Source organism: Artibeus jamaicensis, unplaced genomic scaffold, assembly GCF_021234435.1.
Source record: "Artibeus jamaicensis isolate MK-2021 breed Jamaican fruit bat unplaced genomic scaffold, CSHL_Jam_final contig_519, whole genome shotgun sequence".
Classification (NCBI taxonomy): domain Eukaryota; kingdom Metazoa; phylum Chordata; class Mammalia; order Chiroptera; family Phyllostomidae; genus Artibeus; species Artibeus jamaicensis.
In genome coordinates this window covers 48,767,652-48,780,753 of record NW_026521871.1, presented here as the reverse complement: position 1 = coordinate 48,780,753, position 13,102 = coordinate 48,767,652, and the positions used below count along the sequence as shown (strand labels likewise).

Here is a 13,102-nt window from a genome sequence, read left to right as displayed (position 1 = left end):
ACAAGATTAGGGTGGTTCTCCTTACAGACAGTCTGTGTCTAAGTTCCTTTCCCCATACTGCTTTTGGAAAGAGGTGCCCTGTGGGGTGTGCATGGATAGCACTAGATCATGCTGCATGATACACCTAACGCACACCGTATCTTCTGATAGGTGAGGTATCTTCTGGGCTCCAGTGCATTCTGCTGTCTCCTGCTCAGGTATTCTAAAAATGGGATGATGGTGTTTCACTTGGAAGCAGAATGCTATACCTTCACAGCCTTGCTTCCTGCCTCAACAAAGTCAGCAGACCCATCTTTCAGTACCTCCTGGTGGTTAGAGTTATTGGATAAGTTCCAGAGAATACCCAGAGAACCCAGAGTCATACCCCTGGACAGGGCTTTGAATTTGCAAAGGTGGTCTGTCCATCACTTCATGAGCTCATCCAACTGTGGGAAATGACAAAAGCCCTCCTCTCAGATTTCCCACTGATGAGGCATTCTAGCTGTAGAGATGAAACTGCATTTTGCAGTCAGAAGCTGGCTAATTAAGTGACTTTCTTCCTCACCCTCATCAGAGGCAGAAGGACACACAGGGACATTTGGTGTCCCTGAGGACACAGGCAGCAGCTGCACCGAACTCCTATAAATTGAGGAGAAACATGTAGAGCTGAGTACCTAACCTGTGCTTCCGCTCCATGGCACCCTTTTCTAGACACACCAAGACAAGGGTAGCAGCTACTCCATCTGTTATGCCCTTTTGGTGCTGATGGAGGGAAGCCTGGGAACCTCGAGTTCCAAAGAACATATTCAAGCTTCTCTCCTCTGATGGGTGGATGAGGATTGAGCTGGCTTATGGAGTTCTTTGGTATTGGACTTGGAAATGGACTCTCTAGGCTTCAGGGTTGCTTGAATCAGGGGAGTATATTGAGCTCCTAAGAGGCTATGAACAGCAGTGGGATTGGATTGCAAAACCAACAGTCCCAAGGCATCAGGGAGACTGTAGAGCTAGACACCTAAAGCCTGAAGGAGGCAAGAGGAAGAGAAATGTGTCGGAAGGGAACAGGGATCAGTCCAGTAAGCTAGAACAGGGGACACTACCTGCCTTTAGGCACTGGGTGTGGCATTGGCCAGGGGTAGGCAGCAATTTTTAAAGGGAAAAGATAGATATAAGCTTTGAATTTTGTTGGCCACACTTGATTTCTTTTTATTTGCCTATCCTTTATCCATTTTAACTTATGTCACTTTATTTCATGGATTTAAAAAATAAGTCATAAGTAATTGAATTATTTATAAAAACAGATCATCTGTTACTTTTAATAGGGAGATTTAGTCATTAACAGAGTGTTTTCTTTTCTAGAGTTGTAGAGCAGAGTCTTTTAATTGACAACACTCTTAAAGGCTTTTACCCTTTTTTATTGTATATTACCTTATAATTTTCATACTATTGTTTTTCTCATTTTTATTGTGTATGTGCGTGACAGAATGTGCTATTTGCTATGAGGAAATGCTTTGATTTAGCTTCTTCAGAGCTATAGAAGATAGATTAGGTTTCGAATTTAGCTACATTTTGCAAGTTTCTTAAGTCTGTATTTACCTAATTATAAAAAACAAGTCAAAGATTGTTTTTGCCCATGGAAAAGACATAATTTAGCACTTTTTAAAACTCCTACTTCTCTTTTTAGTTCTTTGATATTCTTTTCTGGATTGAAGAGCCCTGTATTCTGAGTGAGCTTTTAGGATTATATTCCGATTTACCAATCCTCCTTTCAACCATAGTCAATCTAAGGTTTGTACTCTAAGAGAGTGCCTCAAGGACACTTTGCGGGCCCTTGCAATGTTTTCCAGTTCTCTACTCTGGGCCCCTTTTAAATTTTTTCTTTCTGATTAAAATGTTAAGATTGAGTAGTTAGATGAACCCCTACTTGATTCTGGTTTATGGAGGATATTTATCTTTAATTTTTAAAACTATTGTGCAGTTCCCCCATTTGGAGTTTATATTGGTATTTTAAGGAATTCAGAAGAATTGATTGACATTTTCTATCATTCTTCCATCTACCAAGAAGCTAGCTTTGCCTACTTTTCAACAAAATGAGAAATGCTTTTTTCTCCATCCTGAGATGTCTGTGAGCTTGATAACTTTGGACTGGGCATGGTGGAAGGGGGTGAGGTTCCTACTAGAGCAGTTAAATGTTTATTTTCCATGAATACATATTATTTCTTTGTAAATTCTGTAATTCCTTGGGATTATTCTTAAAAATGTATGCAAGAAGAGACAGCTTTCTTTTCCCACTTTTCTGTGTCTCACTATAGGTTTTCACTGGCATTTTTATGACAGAAATGTGCCTAAAAATCATTGCGCTTGACCCCTACCACTACTTTCGCCGAGGCTGGAACATTTTCGACAGCATCGTTGCTCTTCTGAGTCTTGCAGATGTGACAAACACACACCAACAGTCTTTCCGAATCTTAAGAGTGGTGAGGCATTTGCTTTCTTCTTTTGCTGAATAATTTAGCAGCCAAGATTGAAAAGTCTTGAGTGAGTTCAGTGACTAGTTTGGATTAAACTTGAACTCATCTTGCCTTAACTGGAGAACCCAAAATGCACTCCTCCTCCCACTGGGATTTTTCATACCCTTGGGAGTCCCAGGGGGTTTTCTCTCAGCTGAACCCTACTCCCCCTCCCCCCCACCAAAACGATCCTTTAGACAACTAGATGCAAAATTGTGTCTTACAAAATTGTGTCAGGATTCTGCTCTTTGCTCTGTGTGTGACCCCTCCACTGAGCTCTGAGCCATGCACCCTCCCTTCAGAGCTCATCGAGGGGCTTCGGACTACAGAGCCCAGGAGGTGGATGAGTGCTGCTGGCAGGTGCTTTCTTACAAGTCCCTCCTCACGCTGCCAGTGCCACATTGCACATCCCATAACCATGGGAGGCATTCTGGCAACCTTGCAGAGCACCTGGTGTTAGCTGACAGAAGGGAAGCTCAGAGAGGAGGAAAGCAGCATCTTCAAGGAGGTTTGCAGTCCAGGGATGATACAGGATGGGGCCAGAAATGACCATGAGGCAAAGTACAGTGTGACCAAGCCTATGCAAGGCATGGATAGAAAGTTCTAGAGAAACACATCTGAGCAGGAAATAGGGAAACCACAAAAGGTGGCCTTTTGTCCTCTTTCAAAGGTTAACTTGTTGTGAATAGGTTTTCTAAGCCTATAGAGTAAGACATTTGATTCAGTTACCTAAGTAATTGTGCATTTTATACTTAGGATATGTTAGAAGAGCATACCACTCAAAGTCAGGCATTTTTAGGCTGCTCAGCTGAAGTTTTATGGGTGCTCAGGTGAGCAAAATGCCATTCATTTTTACTATAGTTTAGGCTTACTACAGCCACGTGCTTCGCCAAGGAATTCTGGTATTGTCTGCTTATGAGACCAGAACCACAGTTTCTCCTAGCTCTACCCTGAGTAGACAGTGGTGGTCTTTCTCTTGGGACATAAGACTTACTTACCTTCAATATTTCCACCCCCAAATAGTTGATATTCAGCAGGGTTGTACTTTGGGTTTAAACCATAGTTTACAATGAAAGTGAATATAAGAAATAACCTATGAAACAAGTTGCTGTGTTTTCTCTAAAGTTATTGTCTCCTAAAATATTTGTAAGGTTTCATGGAGAAAATTTCTCTTTGGAAAAAAGTGTGCATGTTTTGAGTAGCTAATTGCCTCTTCTCTCCTGGGTATAGAACATTAGTTGACACTCATCCCTGTCATGAAGTTTAGGTGAAATTTGTGACCTGAATTACATAGTGCAGAAGTTAGTACACTTTTTCTGTTGAAAGCCAGGTGGTAAATATTTTCAGCCTTACAGTCATGTGGTCTCTGTCAGTGCCATTCAGGTCCGTCACCCTAACACACATGTAGCCGTGGACATTTGGGAAGGAATGGGTGTGGCTGTGTGCCAATAACACTTTACAAACATGGAAATTTGAACTTCATACAGTTTTCATGTGTAATAAAATGTCTTTCTCTTGATTATTTCCCAACAATTTAAAAATGTGAAAATGTTGTTACTTCTCAGGTCCTACAAAAATAGGCAGTGGAATGGATTTGGCTCTCAGACCTGAGCTTTGACATGTATTTGACCTCTGACATATATTTTATATAACAAACATGTATGTTCAACTCCATTATTATAACCTCAAAGTCTTTATCATTTTAAAACAATTAGCACAAAATATTTTCTTTTTTATCTTATTTTATTTTAATTTTATTGTTGTTCAAGTACAGTTTTCTGCCTTTTACCCCCATTCCAGCAAACCCCCCAGCCCTCCCCACCTCCATCCTGTTTCTACCCCCACCCTTGTTATTGTCCATGTGTCCTTTATACTTGTTCCTGCAAGATACTTTCATATTTAAAACAAAAAGCAGATGCTGGTAGGTAGTAGATAGGATATAGAGTTGGTGACAACTTTTAGTATGGACATGGCTTTGACTGGGAGCATGTCATTTGTTTTGTGGCTGAACAGATAGAATTTGTCCTTGACTGGCTTTTCTTCCGTTTTTGTTCATTGTCTGTTTCTACAGCTGAGGGTTTTCAAGTTAGCCAAATCTTGGCCAACTTTAAACACACTGATCAAGATAATAGGCCACTCCGTGGGAGCCCTTGGAAACCTGACTGTGGTCCTGGCCATCGTGGTCTTTATTTTCTCGGTGGTTGGCATGCAGCTGTTTGGCTCTAAATTTGGTTCTAAAAGAAACAATGTAAAATCCTGTGACCCTGAGATCTCATGTTTACGACGTTGGCACATGGGGGATTTCTTCCACTCCTTTCTGGTGGTATTCCGCATCCTCTGTGGGGAATGGATCGAAAACATGTGGGAATGTATGCAAGAAGCTAATATGTACATGTGCATTGCTGTCTTTCTGTTGATCATGGTGATAGGAAAACTTGTGGTGAGTGTTTCAGGCTTTTTGATTTTTTAACTACATGAACTAAACAAATGTATTAGCTTCTTTGGCAGCATTTCACTAGTGAAATTTTCATTCTAAATATAGTATTATGATGCTACATAATATTAATAATAATTTGTGTTTGAATTTAGTTTAAGGAAAATATGATTAATGTGCAACCAAACCTCCTTGTCACATGGTGCTTGTGTTGACTGGTGCCCCAATAGTATTCTACTCCAGGTGATTAGTCTAAGATAATCATATTCTCTTTGCCAGTGATTGGCTGAGGTAGGGGTTTGTGACTTAACCTGGTCAATAAGATGTAAAGGAATGTCTACTGAGGAAGGTTTCTTATTCTGAAGGAGAAGGAGAAGAAAGGGACAAGGGAAATAATGGTCCTTTCACCTCCTCTGAACTGTTATATGACCGTGACTCCAGGTAGAACTGCAAACATTATACAACTGTATGAAGAACCAGCTGAAGACAAAGCCAGCTCTGAGGAAGGCAGAGTGACAAGGTGGAACACACCTATCTTCATGTCATAACCAGTTCCCTGCTTTATTCTCAGACTTCTGCTTATATTACTTTTCCTTATTATGTAAGCTACCTTGAGTTTGTTACTTGCAGCTGGAAACATAGACATTTGTGGAGAGCCTAATTATGTGTCTACCAGTGAGGGTGTGAAGAGACAGGAGACACACAAGGATTCCTGAGCACAAAGATCTTCAGAACCGAGTTGGGGCTATGGTGCCAGCAGAATTAGGTATCTGCACATGGTTGTTTTATCCCAAGACTCTAATGAGAGGTGTAGATAGACAGTAAGTAATACAAAGTTTCAGAAGAGCAGAATACCACTAGTGGGAGTGGGAAGGGATCATAAAGAAAGGATTTGTGTAAGATATTGTACCTGAGAATGGCACTTAAGAGGCAAGGAGGACTTAGCAGGTAGAGGAAAGCTTGAGCAAAGATCCAGAGTTGGGAATTCCCATGAAGAAGACTGACTAGACCCATTCACACCCACAAGACTCTTCTCCCTGAAGGCTGTGTATTTTTGAGCTGGTGAGAGTCACAAACAAAGGAGTTTGAGGAGGTAAAGATGAATTAGGGATGTGTAAATGTAAGCAGAAATCCTAAGTAGGGAACTGTGGAGATGATCTGAATTTAAAGTGATATGTGCTTTAACAGAAGAGTAATAGATTTGTTCCAAACCCCTCTGGCTCAGCGCCAGTATCTCATTGCAGTCCAGGCAGCGGGACCTAATGAGCCTGCACAAAGTACACCATGTCTCAAATTCTCCAAGTAGGAGAGGACCCATATCCCTGTGGGCAATTCCAACAAGAGTCCAAGTTCATGATTCTGGCTGATTTACAAGGAATATACACACTTGATTGTGCCACATGGTCAATGCACTTGGTCAGTGCCACATGGTCACACCCTTTGGCTTTACCCTAGTTGGAGTCTGCCATATGTGTTGCTTTTATGTAGACAAGCTAAATTTGGCTGTTTGTACTCTTTAACATCAGTTTTTCTTTTGTCTTATCTTGCTATCTCTATTACTCCTCAATCTTCTCTCTTATTTATTTTATAGATGAAATTTATTGGGAGATAGGACATAGGGCTCTCATTTGACTTTGAGTCTTGGGAAAATTTTGTTCTGTAAACCTTCTGTATCCTTTCCTTGGTTAAATTTTCCGTTCTCCTTGTGCCCCCACCCCAACTTCTCCCCAGGTACTCAACCTCTTCATTGCCTTGCTGCTCAATTCCTTCAGCAACGAGGAGAGAAATGGAAACTTGGAAGGAGAGTCCAGGAAAACCAAAGTCCAGTTAGCCCTGGATCGTTTCCACCGGGCTTTTTGTTTCACAATACATACTCTGGACCAATTTTGTCACAAGTGGTGCAGGAGGCAAAACTTACCAAAGCAAAAAGAAGTGACAGAAGGCTCTTCTGCAGAGAACAAAGACATCATTCCCCTGGTCACAGAGATGAAAAAAGGCCTAGCAACCTGGGAGGAGTTCAGTGTACTAACTTCTGCACCAAAGCCCTTGAATGTTGATCATGCTCAGACTTGGTTGGCACCACTTGCAGAGGAAGAAGATGATGATGAATTTCTTGATGAATATAATGCACAGCCTGTCACACAACCCGAGGCTAGAAAAGAGGTAGGAAGGTTTATACATAGACTTAATGGTTGTACAGAGCTAGAGTTGCCACAGGACACTGGTTGCACTAGGCAGGAACAGTGAGGGCATAATATGTGGTGGCTGCCCCTCAACACCATGCGCAAATCCCAGGGTTTATTCTAATCATGGTCCTGTACATGTGGCAGAGGTGGGAGGTGTCAGCGGGGTCCAGAGGGGAGCGAGGTCAGAGAGGGCTGGGGCAACCTGGGAATCAAGTGCCTTTGGTCAAGCCCTAAAAGAATTTGGATTGGATGAAAGGTGAGAAAAGAGAGTGTGGAAAGTGAAGTGAATGGCAAAGAAAAAGAGACCAGCAGTAGGAACAAACTCAGTTTCTGCAGGGATCAGTGGTGGGGTTCATGGGTTAGTAGTGGTTAGTAGTGGGAGGTGAGGGCTGTCAATTCCTATTGCACACATGCTACACCTTTGTTTTTTTCCCACAGGTAGGCCTCAGGTGTTCTCTTCTGGGGTTTTTTTCCTCCATATTTTTTCTCTTTTGCTTTGAGTTTTGGAGGTTTCTTTGGAGATACCTTCAAGCTCAGAGATCCCTTCCTCAACTGTGTCCAGTATACTAATAAGCCCATGAATGGCATTTCTCACTTCTGTTACAGTGTTTTTGACTCTAGTATTTCTGGTTTTTCTTTCTTTCTTAGAATTTCCATCTCTCTGATTAAATTGCCTGTGTGTTCTTGCATGCTGTCTACTTTATCCATTAGAGCCTTTAGCATTTTAATCATGTTGTTTTAAATTTCTGGTCTTATTAATTCAAACATCTTTGCCATAGTGAGTCTGGTTCTGATGCCTGCTTTGTCTCTTCAAACTATATTTTTTGCCTTTTAGAATGCCTTGTGATTTGTTCTTCATAGCTGGGCATGATGTGCTGCTGGGCAGACGGAACTACTGTAAATAGGTCTTTAGTTACGTGTTAGTGAGGTGTGGGTGAGCAGAATAGTTTTATTGGAGAGGGGAAGAGAAAGGGAAAAAACTCACAAATATGTGGAAATTAAGTGGAAAATTCTTAAATAACCCACAAGCCAAAGAAAAAATCACAAAAATTTAAAATACTTAAATATAAATGCAAATGAAATGCAATATGCCAAAATTTGTTGGATGCAGTTGGACTCTCTCCTCCCTCCTCTCCCCTTCCTTCCATGTGATTCAGTCTCAGGCTCAGTCTCTAGTGAGCCTGCGCCTCTGAACCTCTTCATGCCCCTCAGTCCCTGCCCCTCAGGTGGGGCAGCATGGCTAGAGTGAGCTGGAGTTGGGTATTGTCCTCCTTCCACGTGGACATCTAGAACTGGCTGGAGCTGGGTATTTCTCTTCCCCCAGGTCAGTAAGGACCTGATAAAACCCTAGCAGGTGAGGGTCTGGTTACCTAGTTTCTCTCAAGGGCAGGTCTTCTTAGTAAGAACAGGATATTCTCGTATATTTCAAAACAATTTCTACCCTCTCCCTGCCGTAAGCGTGAGGATATTTTTCTCCAGTATTTCTCCAGACTGTGAGGACCTGGCAGAGCTCCAAGAGATGAAACTCATACACAAATGGGTCTCCCTGAAGACCTACCTACTCTTAGCCTCCAGCAATTTGTCCCTTGCAGTTCAGGTTTCTCCACCCTGGCACTGGTTCCTATGGAGGGTTTTGCTCCTGGTTTTCTGCTCTGGTAAGTTGTGATTCTCTGTATTTGCCTGTCTATCCTTCAGTTTGGGGGGGGGTAGCGCTTGCCCTGGACCTCACTTCTATCAGGGATCTAAAAAGAACTGTTTATTTTCCAGTTTGTCCAGCTTTTTGCTTGTTGAGATGGAGTGGAAAACTCCAGGTGTCTTACCTGTCAGACCAGAAACTGGTAGTCTCTGTGGGAAATTTCTCAGTTATAAATTCAATCTCTTTGCTTGCTGTAGGGCTATTCAGATTTTCTGTTTCTTCTGGGGCTAGAGTTTTGTATATTTAGAAATCTGTCTGTTTCAATGAAGTTATCTACTTTGTTGACACACAGTTATTCATAGTATTGCCTTATAATCCTTTCAATTTCTGTAAGGTTGATAGTAATCTCCCAGCTTTCATTCCTAATTTTAGTAATTTGAATCTTGTCACATTTATCTTTTGGTCAATCTTGTTAATATCTTGTTAATTTTGTTGACTTTTTTTTTAAACATTTTTTATTGATTATGCCATTACATTTGTTCTATTTCCCCCCCTCCTTTCCCCTCCACCCTGCACACCCCTTTCCCATCATTCCCCCCCTTTAGTTCATGAACACCTGTCTCAAGTTCTTTAGATTCTGTATTTCACCTACTATTCTTACCCTCCCCCCTATCTATTTTCTATGTACTGTCTGTGCTACTTATTTTCTGTACCTTCTCCTTCTCCCACTCCCCTGTTGCTAATCCTCCATGTGATCTTCATTTCTATGGTTCACTCCTGATCTAGCTGTCCTTTTAGTTTGCTTTTGTTTTAGGTGTGGTTGTTAATAACTGTGAGTTTGCTGTCCTTTCACTGTTCATCTTTTTTTATCTTCTTTTTCTTAGGTAAGTCCCTTTAACATTTCACATAATAAGGGCTTGGTGATGATGAATGCCTTGAATTTGGTCTTATCTGAGAAGCACTTTATCTGTCCTTCCATTCTAAATGAAAGTTTTGCTGGATAGAGCAATCTTGGTTGTAGGTCTTTGGTTTTCATGACTTGGAATACCTCTTTCCAGCCCCTTCTTGCCTGTAAGGTCTCTTTTGAGAAATCAGCTGACAGTCTGATGAGAACTCTTTTGTAGGTGACAGTCCCCTTATCTCTTGCTGCTTCTAGAATTCTCTCCTTCATTTTAATCTTGGGTAATGTAATTATGATGTGCCTTGGTGTGTTCCTTCTTGGGTCCAACTTCTTTGGGACTCTCTGAGCTTCCTGGATTTCCTAGAAGTCTATTTCCTTTGCCAGAATGGGGAAGTTCTCTTTTATTATTTGTTCAAATAAGGTTTCCACTCATGACTGTTCCTTTTCCCCTTCTGGTACCCCTATAATTTGGATATTGGAATGTTTAAAGATGTCCTGGAGGTTCCTAAGCCTCTCCTCATTTTTTTGAATTCTTGTTTCTTCACTCTTTTCTGTTTGGTCATTTTTTTCCCTTCCTTCTGGTCTACTCCCTTGATTTGAGACCCACTATTGGTTCCATGTGCATTTTGCTTCATTTCACTTAGTGTAGCCTTCATTTATTTAATCTAATTTGTGACCAAAATCAACCAGTTCTGTGAGCATCCTGATCACCAGTGTTTTGAACTGTGCATCAGATAGGTTGGCTATCTCTTGGTTGCATAAAAGTATTGGCTCTGGGGCTTTGATTTGTTCTTCTGTTTGAGCCATAATTCTTTGGTCAGGTTGTGCCTGTTATGTATGAGGGGAAAAGCCTTAGGTGTTCACCAGGGTGGGGCAACCCAGTTGCTAGGTTGTGATGCTGTATGTGGGGTTGGGGTCAGAGAGGGAACAATGGCCCTTGTTCTGCTCGCTCTCTGATTTCAGTCCTCTCTGCTGCTTCCCACAAGCAAATTGGGCCCTTCTGATGCTGGTTCCCAGGTGGGTAGGCTTGTGTATGTTCTAGGACTCTGTGGGTTTCTCCAACAAATTCTCCTGTGAGGCTGGGAGTCTCTCCTGGCACCTTTTCAATGGGTGCTTTTAGGCTTTATTTCTTTGTGCTGGAGCCCTGGGTTGCATGTGCTGTCTTGCTGCTGTTTTTACCTAGTTTATCTTCCTGTGATTGTGTGACCATGATCAGCCCCATGCAGCCTGTGCTCCCAGGTCTGGCAGCCACCACCTTTTCTTGCCACACCCCTCTCCATCCTTCTTACCAGTCTGGTTGAATGGTTGTCAGATTTCCGTACAGTTCAATTTTTGGTCTGTTCTGGTTGTGTTTTTGTTTCTAAATCTTCATTGTCCTTAATTCTGGTTGTGCAAGGAGGCACAGTATCTCCACCTATGCCTCCATCTTGGCCGAAAGTCTCACTTTAGCTTTCTTATGGTTTCTGCTTACACAATATATTTTTCATCTATTTACTTTCAAACTATGTGTATTTAAAATGTGTCTTCTGTAGACAGTATGTAATTGAATCTTGGTTTTTTATCCAGTCTGGCAGTTTCTGCCTTTTGGTTAGATTATTTAACTTATTCACATTTATCATTATAATTATTAATCTAGTTTATTTACTTCTAATATTTTACTTTTTGTTTTTTATATATCTCATGCTGACCTATAGTTTAGTATGTTGTCTGTAATGAGGGCAACATACTTTTTATTTGCTTGCCATCAAAATCTCCATTGTTTTCAGGAGTATCCTTAGGTTTGAACTTCCTTGCATTGTATTTAAAATAAAATCAGTTCTTTTATGGAGAGCTGCAGAGCTCTTGTTTTTTATGGATTACCTTCCACCCTGGGCACACTCTTTTAGCCACTACTCCAGGTACTCACAGGGGCAGTAGCCTCCCATCTTCTCAGCTTCCCTTTCTGCTGGAAACTTTCCCCTCCAAGCCAGCTGGAGTGAGGGTGACCAGGGCCTTAGTATTCTCAGGCTGTTGAACCTGGAATTAGAGCCTCTGTCTGATGAGTAGGGGTTAGAGTGAAAAAAAGGAGCCCAACATCTTGACTCCATTCACCAGGGATTTAGCCTTTTCAGCTCAGTGTTAGAGGGGATAAGAACAGCTGGTGACCTGTACCTCCTGGTGAGATACATATCCCTTGATTTGGAACTGAGAGTAGAAGGAGCCCTGTCTTCCTTGTCACGTCTGTCTAGGTGGAGCTGCCATCAAACTGAGCAGGCAAGGGGCCTGGGAGGGAGAGCACAGGACGTGGCTCCAGTGCCATGGGTTCCTGTTTTTACTACTGGATTTTATAGCTTTTCTTAAATAAATGTTTGTTCATTTTCTGTTGCCCTTAGGACAGTTTCCATAGATCTTAAATAATTAAAAAAAATATTTTTTAAATACCATATGATCTCACCTTTAACAGGAACCTAATCAACAAAACAAACAAACAAGCAAAACATGACTGAAAACACTGAAATAGAGAACAGGCTGACAGTGTCCAGAGGGGGGGGAGAGGGGAGGGAATTTCAGGGGAAAAGGGGAAGGGTTTGCAGGAATAAGTATAAAGGACACATGGACAATAACAAGGGGGGGTGGAGGAAACGGGAGAGAGGTGGGGAGGGCTGGAGGGTGGGCTGGCATGGCGGGAAAAGGTAGAAAACTATACTTGAACAACAATTAAAATAAAAAATGAAAAATATTTTTCACCATTTATGTTCATTTTCTTGAGGAGCATGCCTACAGAGCTCCTTACACTGACATCCAAGAAGTAACTCTTTGTATTTTTTATTAAATCCTAAACTTTTAAGTTTTACAGATACTTTCAGATTATTATATAACTTTCATTTTTTTCTTGAGTAAATTCACCTCCCAGTAGTTAATTTGCAGGGAGGGGCACAGCTATTTATTTTATGTTTGTGTCATCATATATTTTGGAGTATTAGTTTGAAAATTCATCTTTGGTGGGAAGATCTGTCACTTTCTTTGCAATCTAAGTTCTGTGATGCTTTCAAGGGATGCTTCTAAGTCATCCATTCAGAATCAAATCTTATATCGCCAACTTGAGATTATTGTCAGTCAAATAGTGATACTAAGCATATTGCAGGTCCAGTCACTGAACCAGTGGGTACCTTTGCTTGGGTTTTACTTTTGAGGCTGTTTTTCCTCTACCTCCCTAGGTATACAGCTTTGTATAATCATAATTCCATGTATCAGCCACAGCTTATGTTGGCTTTCTCTCTTAAGGGCAAGAACCTCAACCCAACCCACAGTTTCAAGCCTCAGACATAGCTATGGTTCCCTTCTTCACATGGGGCACCTTTAGCCACCATTACCTACTATATACTTTAAATTGTCACTACTTTATATTTCTGTTCTGTGTCTGGTCCATAGACATATTTACCTGTTATTATGTGTATGTTTATGTATGGGTCTTTGTGT

The 13,102-nt window shown here is 41.3% G+C and overlaps 1 protein-coding gene across 1 annotated transcript in view; it reads left to right on the top strand.

Moving 5' to 3' along the window:
- SCN11A (sodium voltage-gated channel alpha subunit 11) overlaps positions 1–13,102 on the top strand; it is a 133,597-nt gene that overhangs the window by 90,676 nt on the left and 29,819 nt on the right. Inside the window, exons 16-18 of the mRNA XM_037148344.2 lie at positions 2,289–2,453; positions 4,558–4,926; positions 6,652–7,083. Coding sequence (XP_037004239.2) covers positions 2,289–2,453; positions 4,558–4,926; positions 6,652–7,083 — 966 coding nt within the window. The remainder of the gene's footprint in view (positions 1–2,288; positions 2,454–4,557; positions 4,927–6,651; positions 7,084–13,102) is intronic.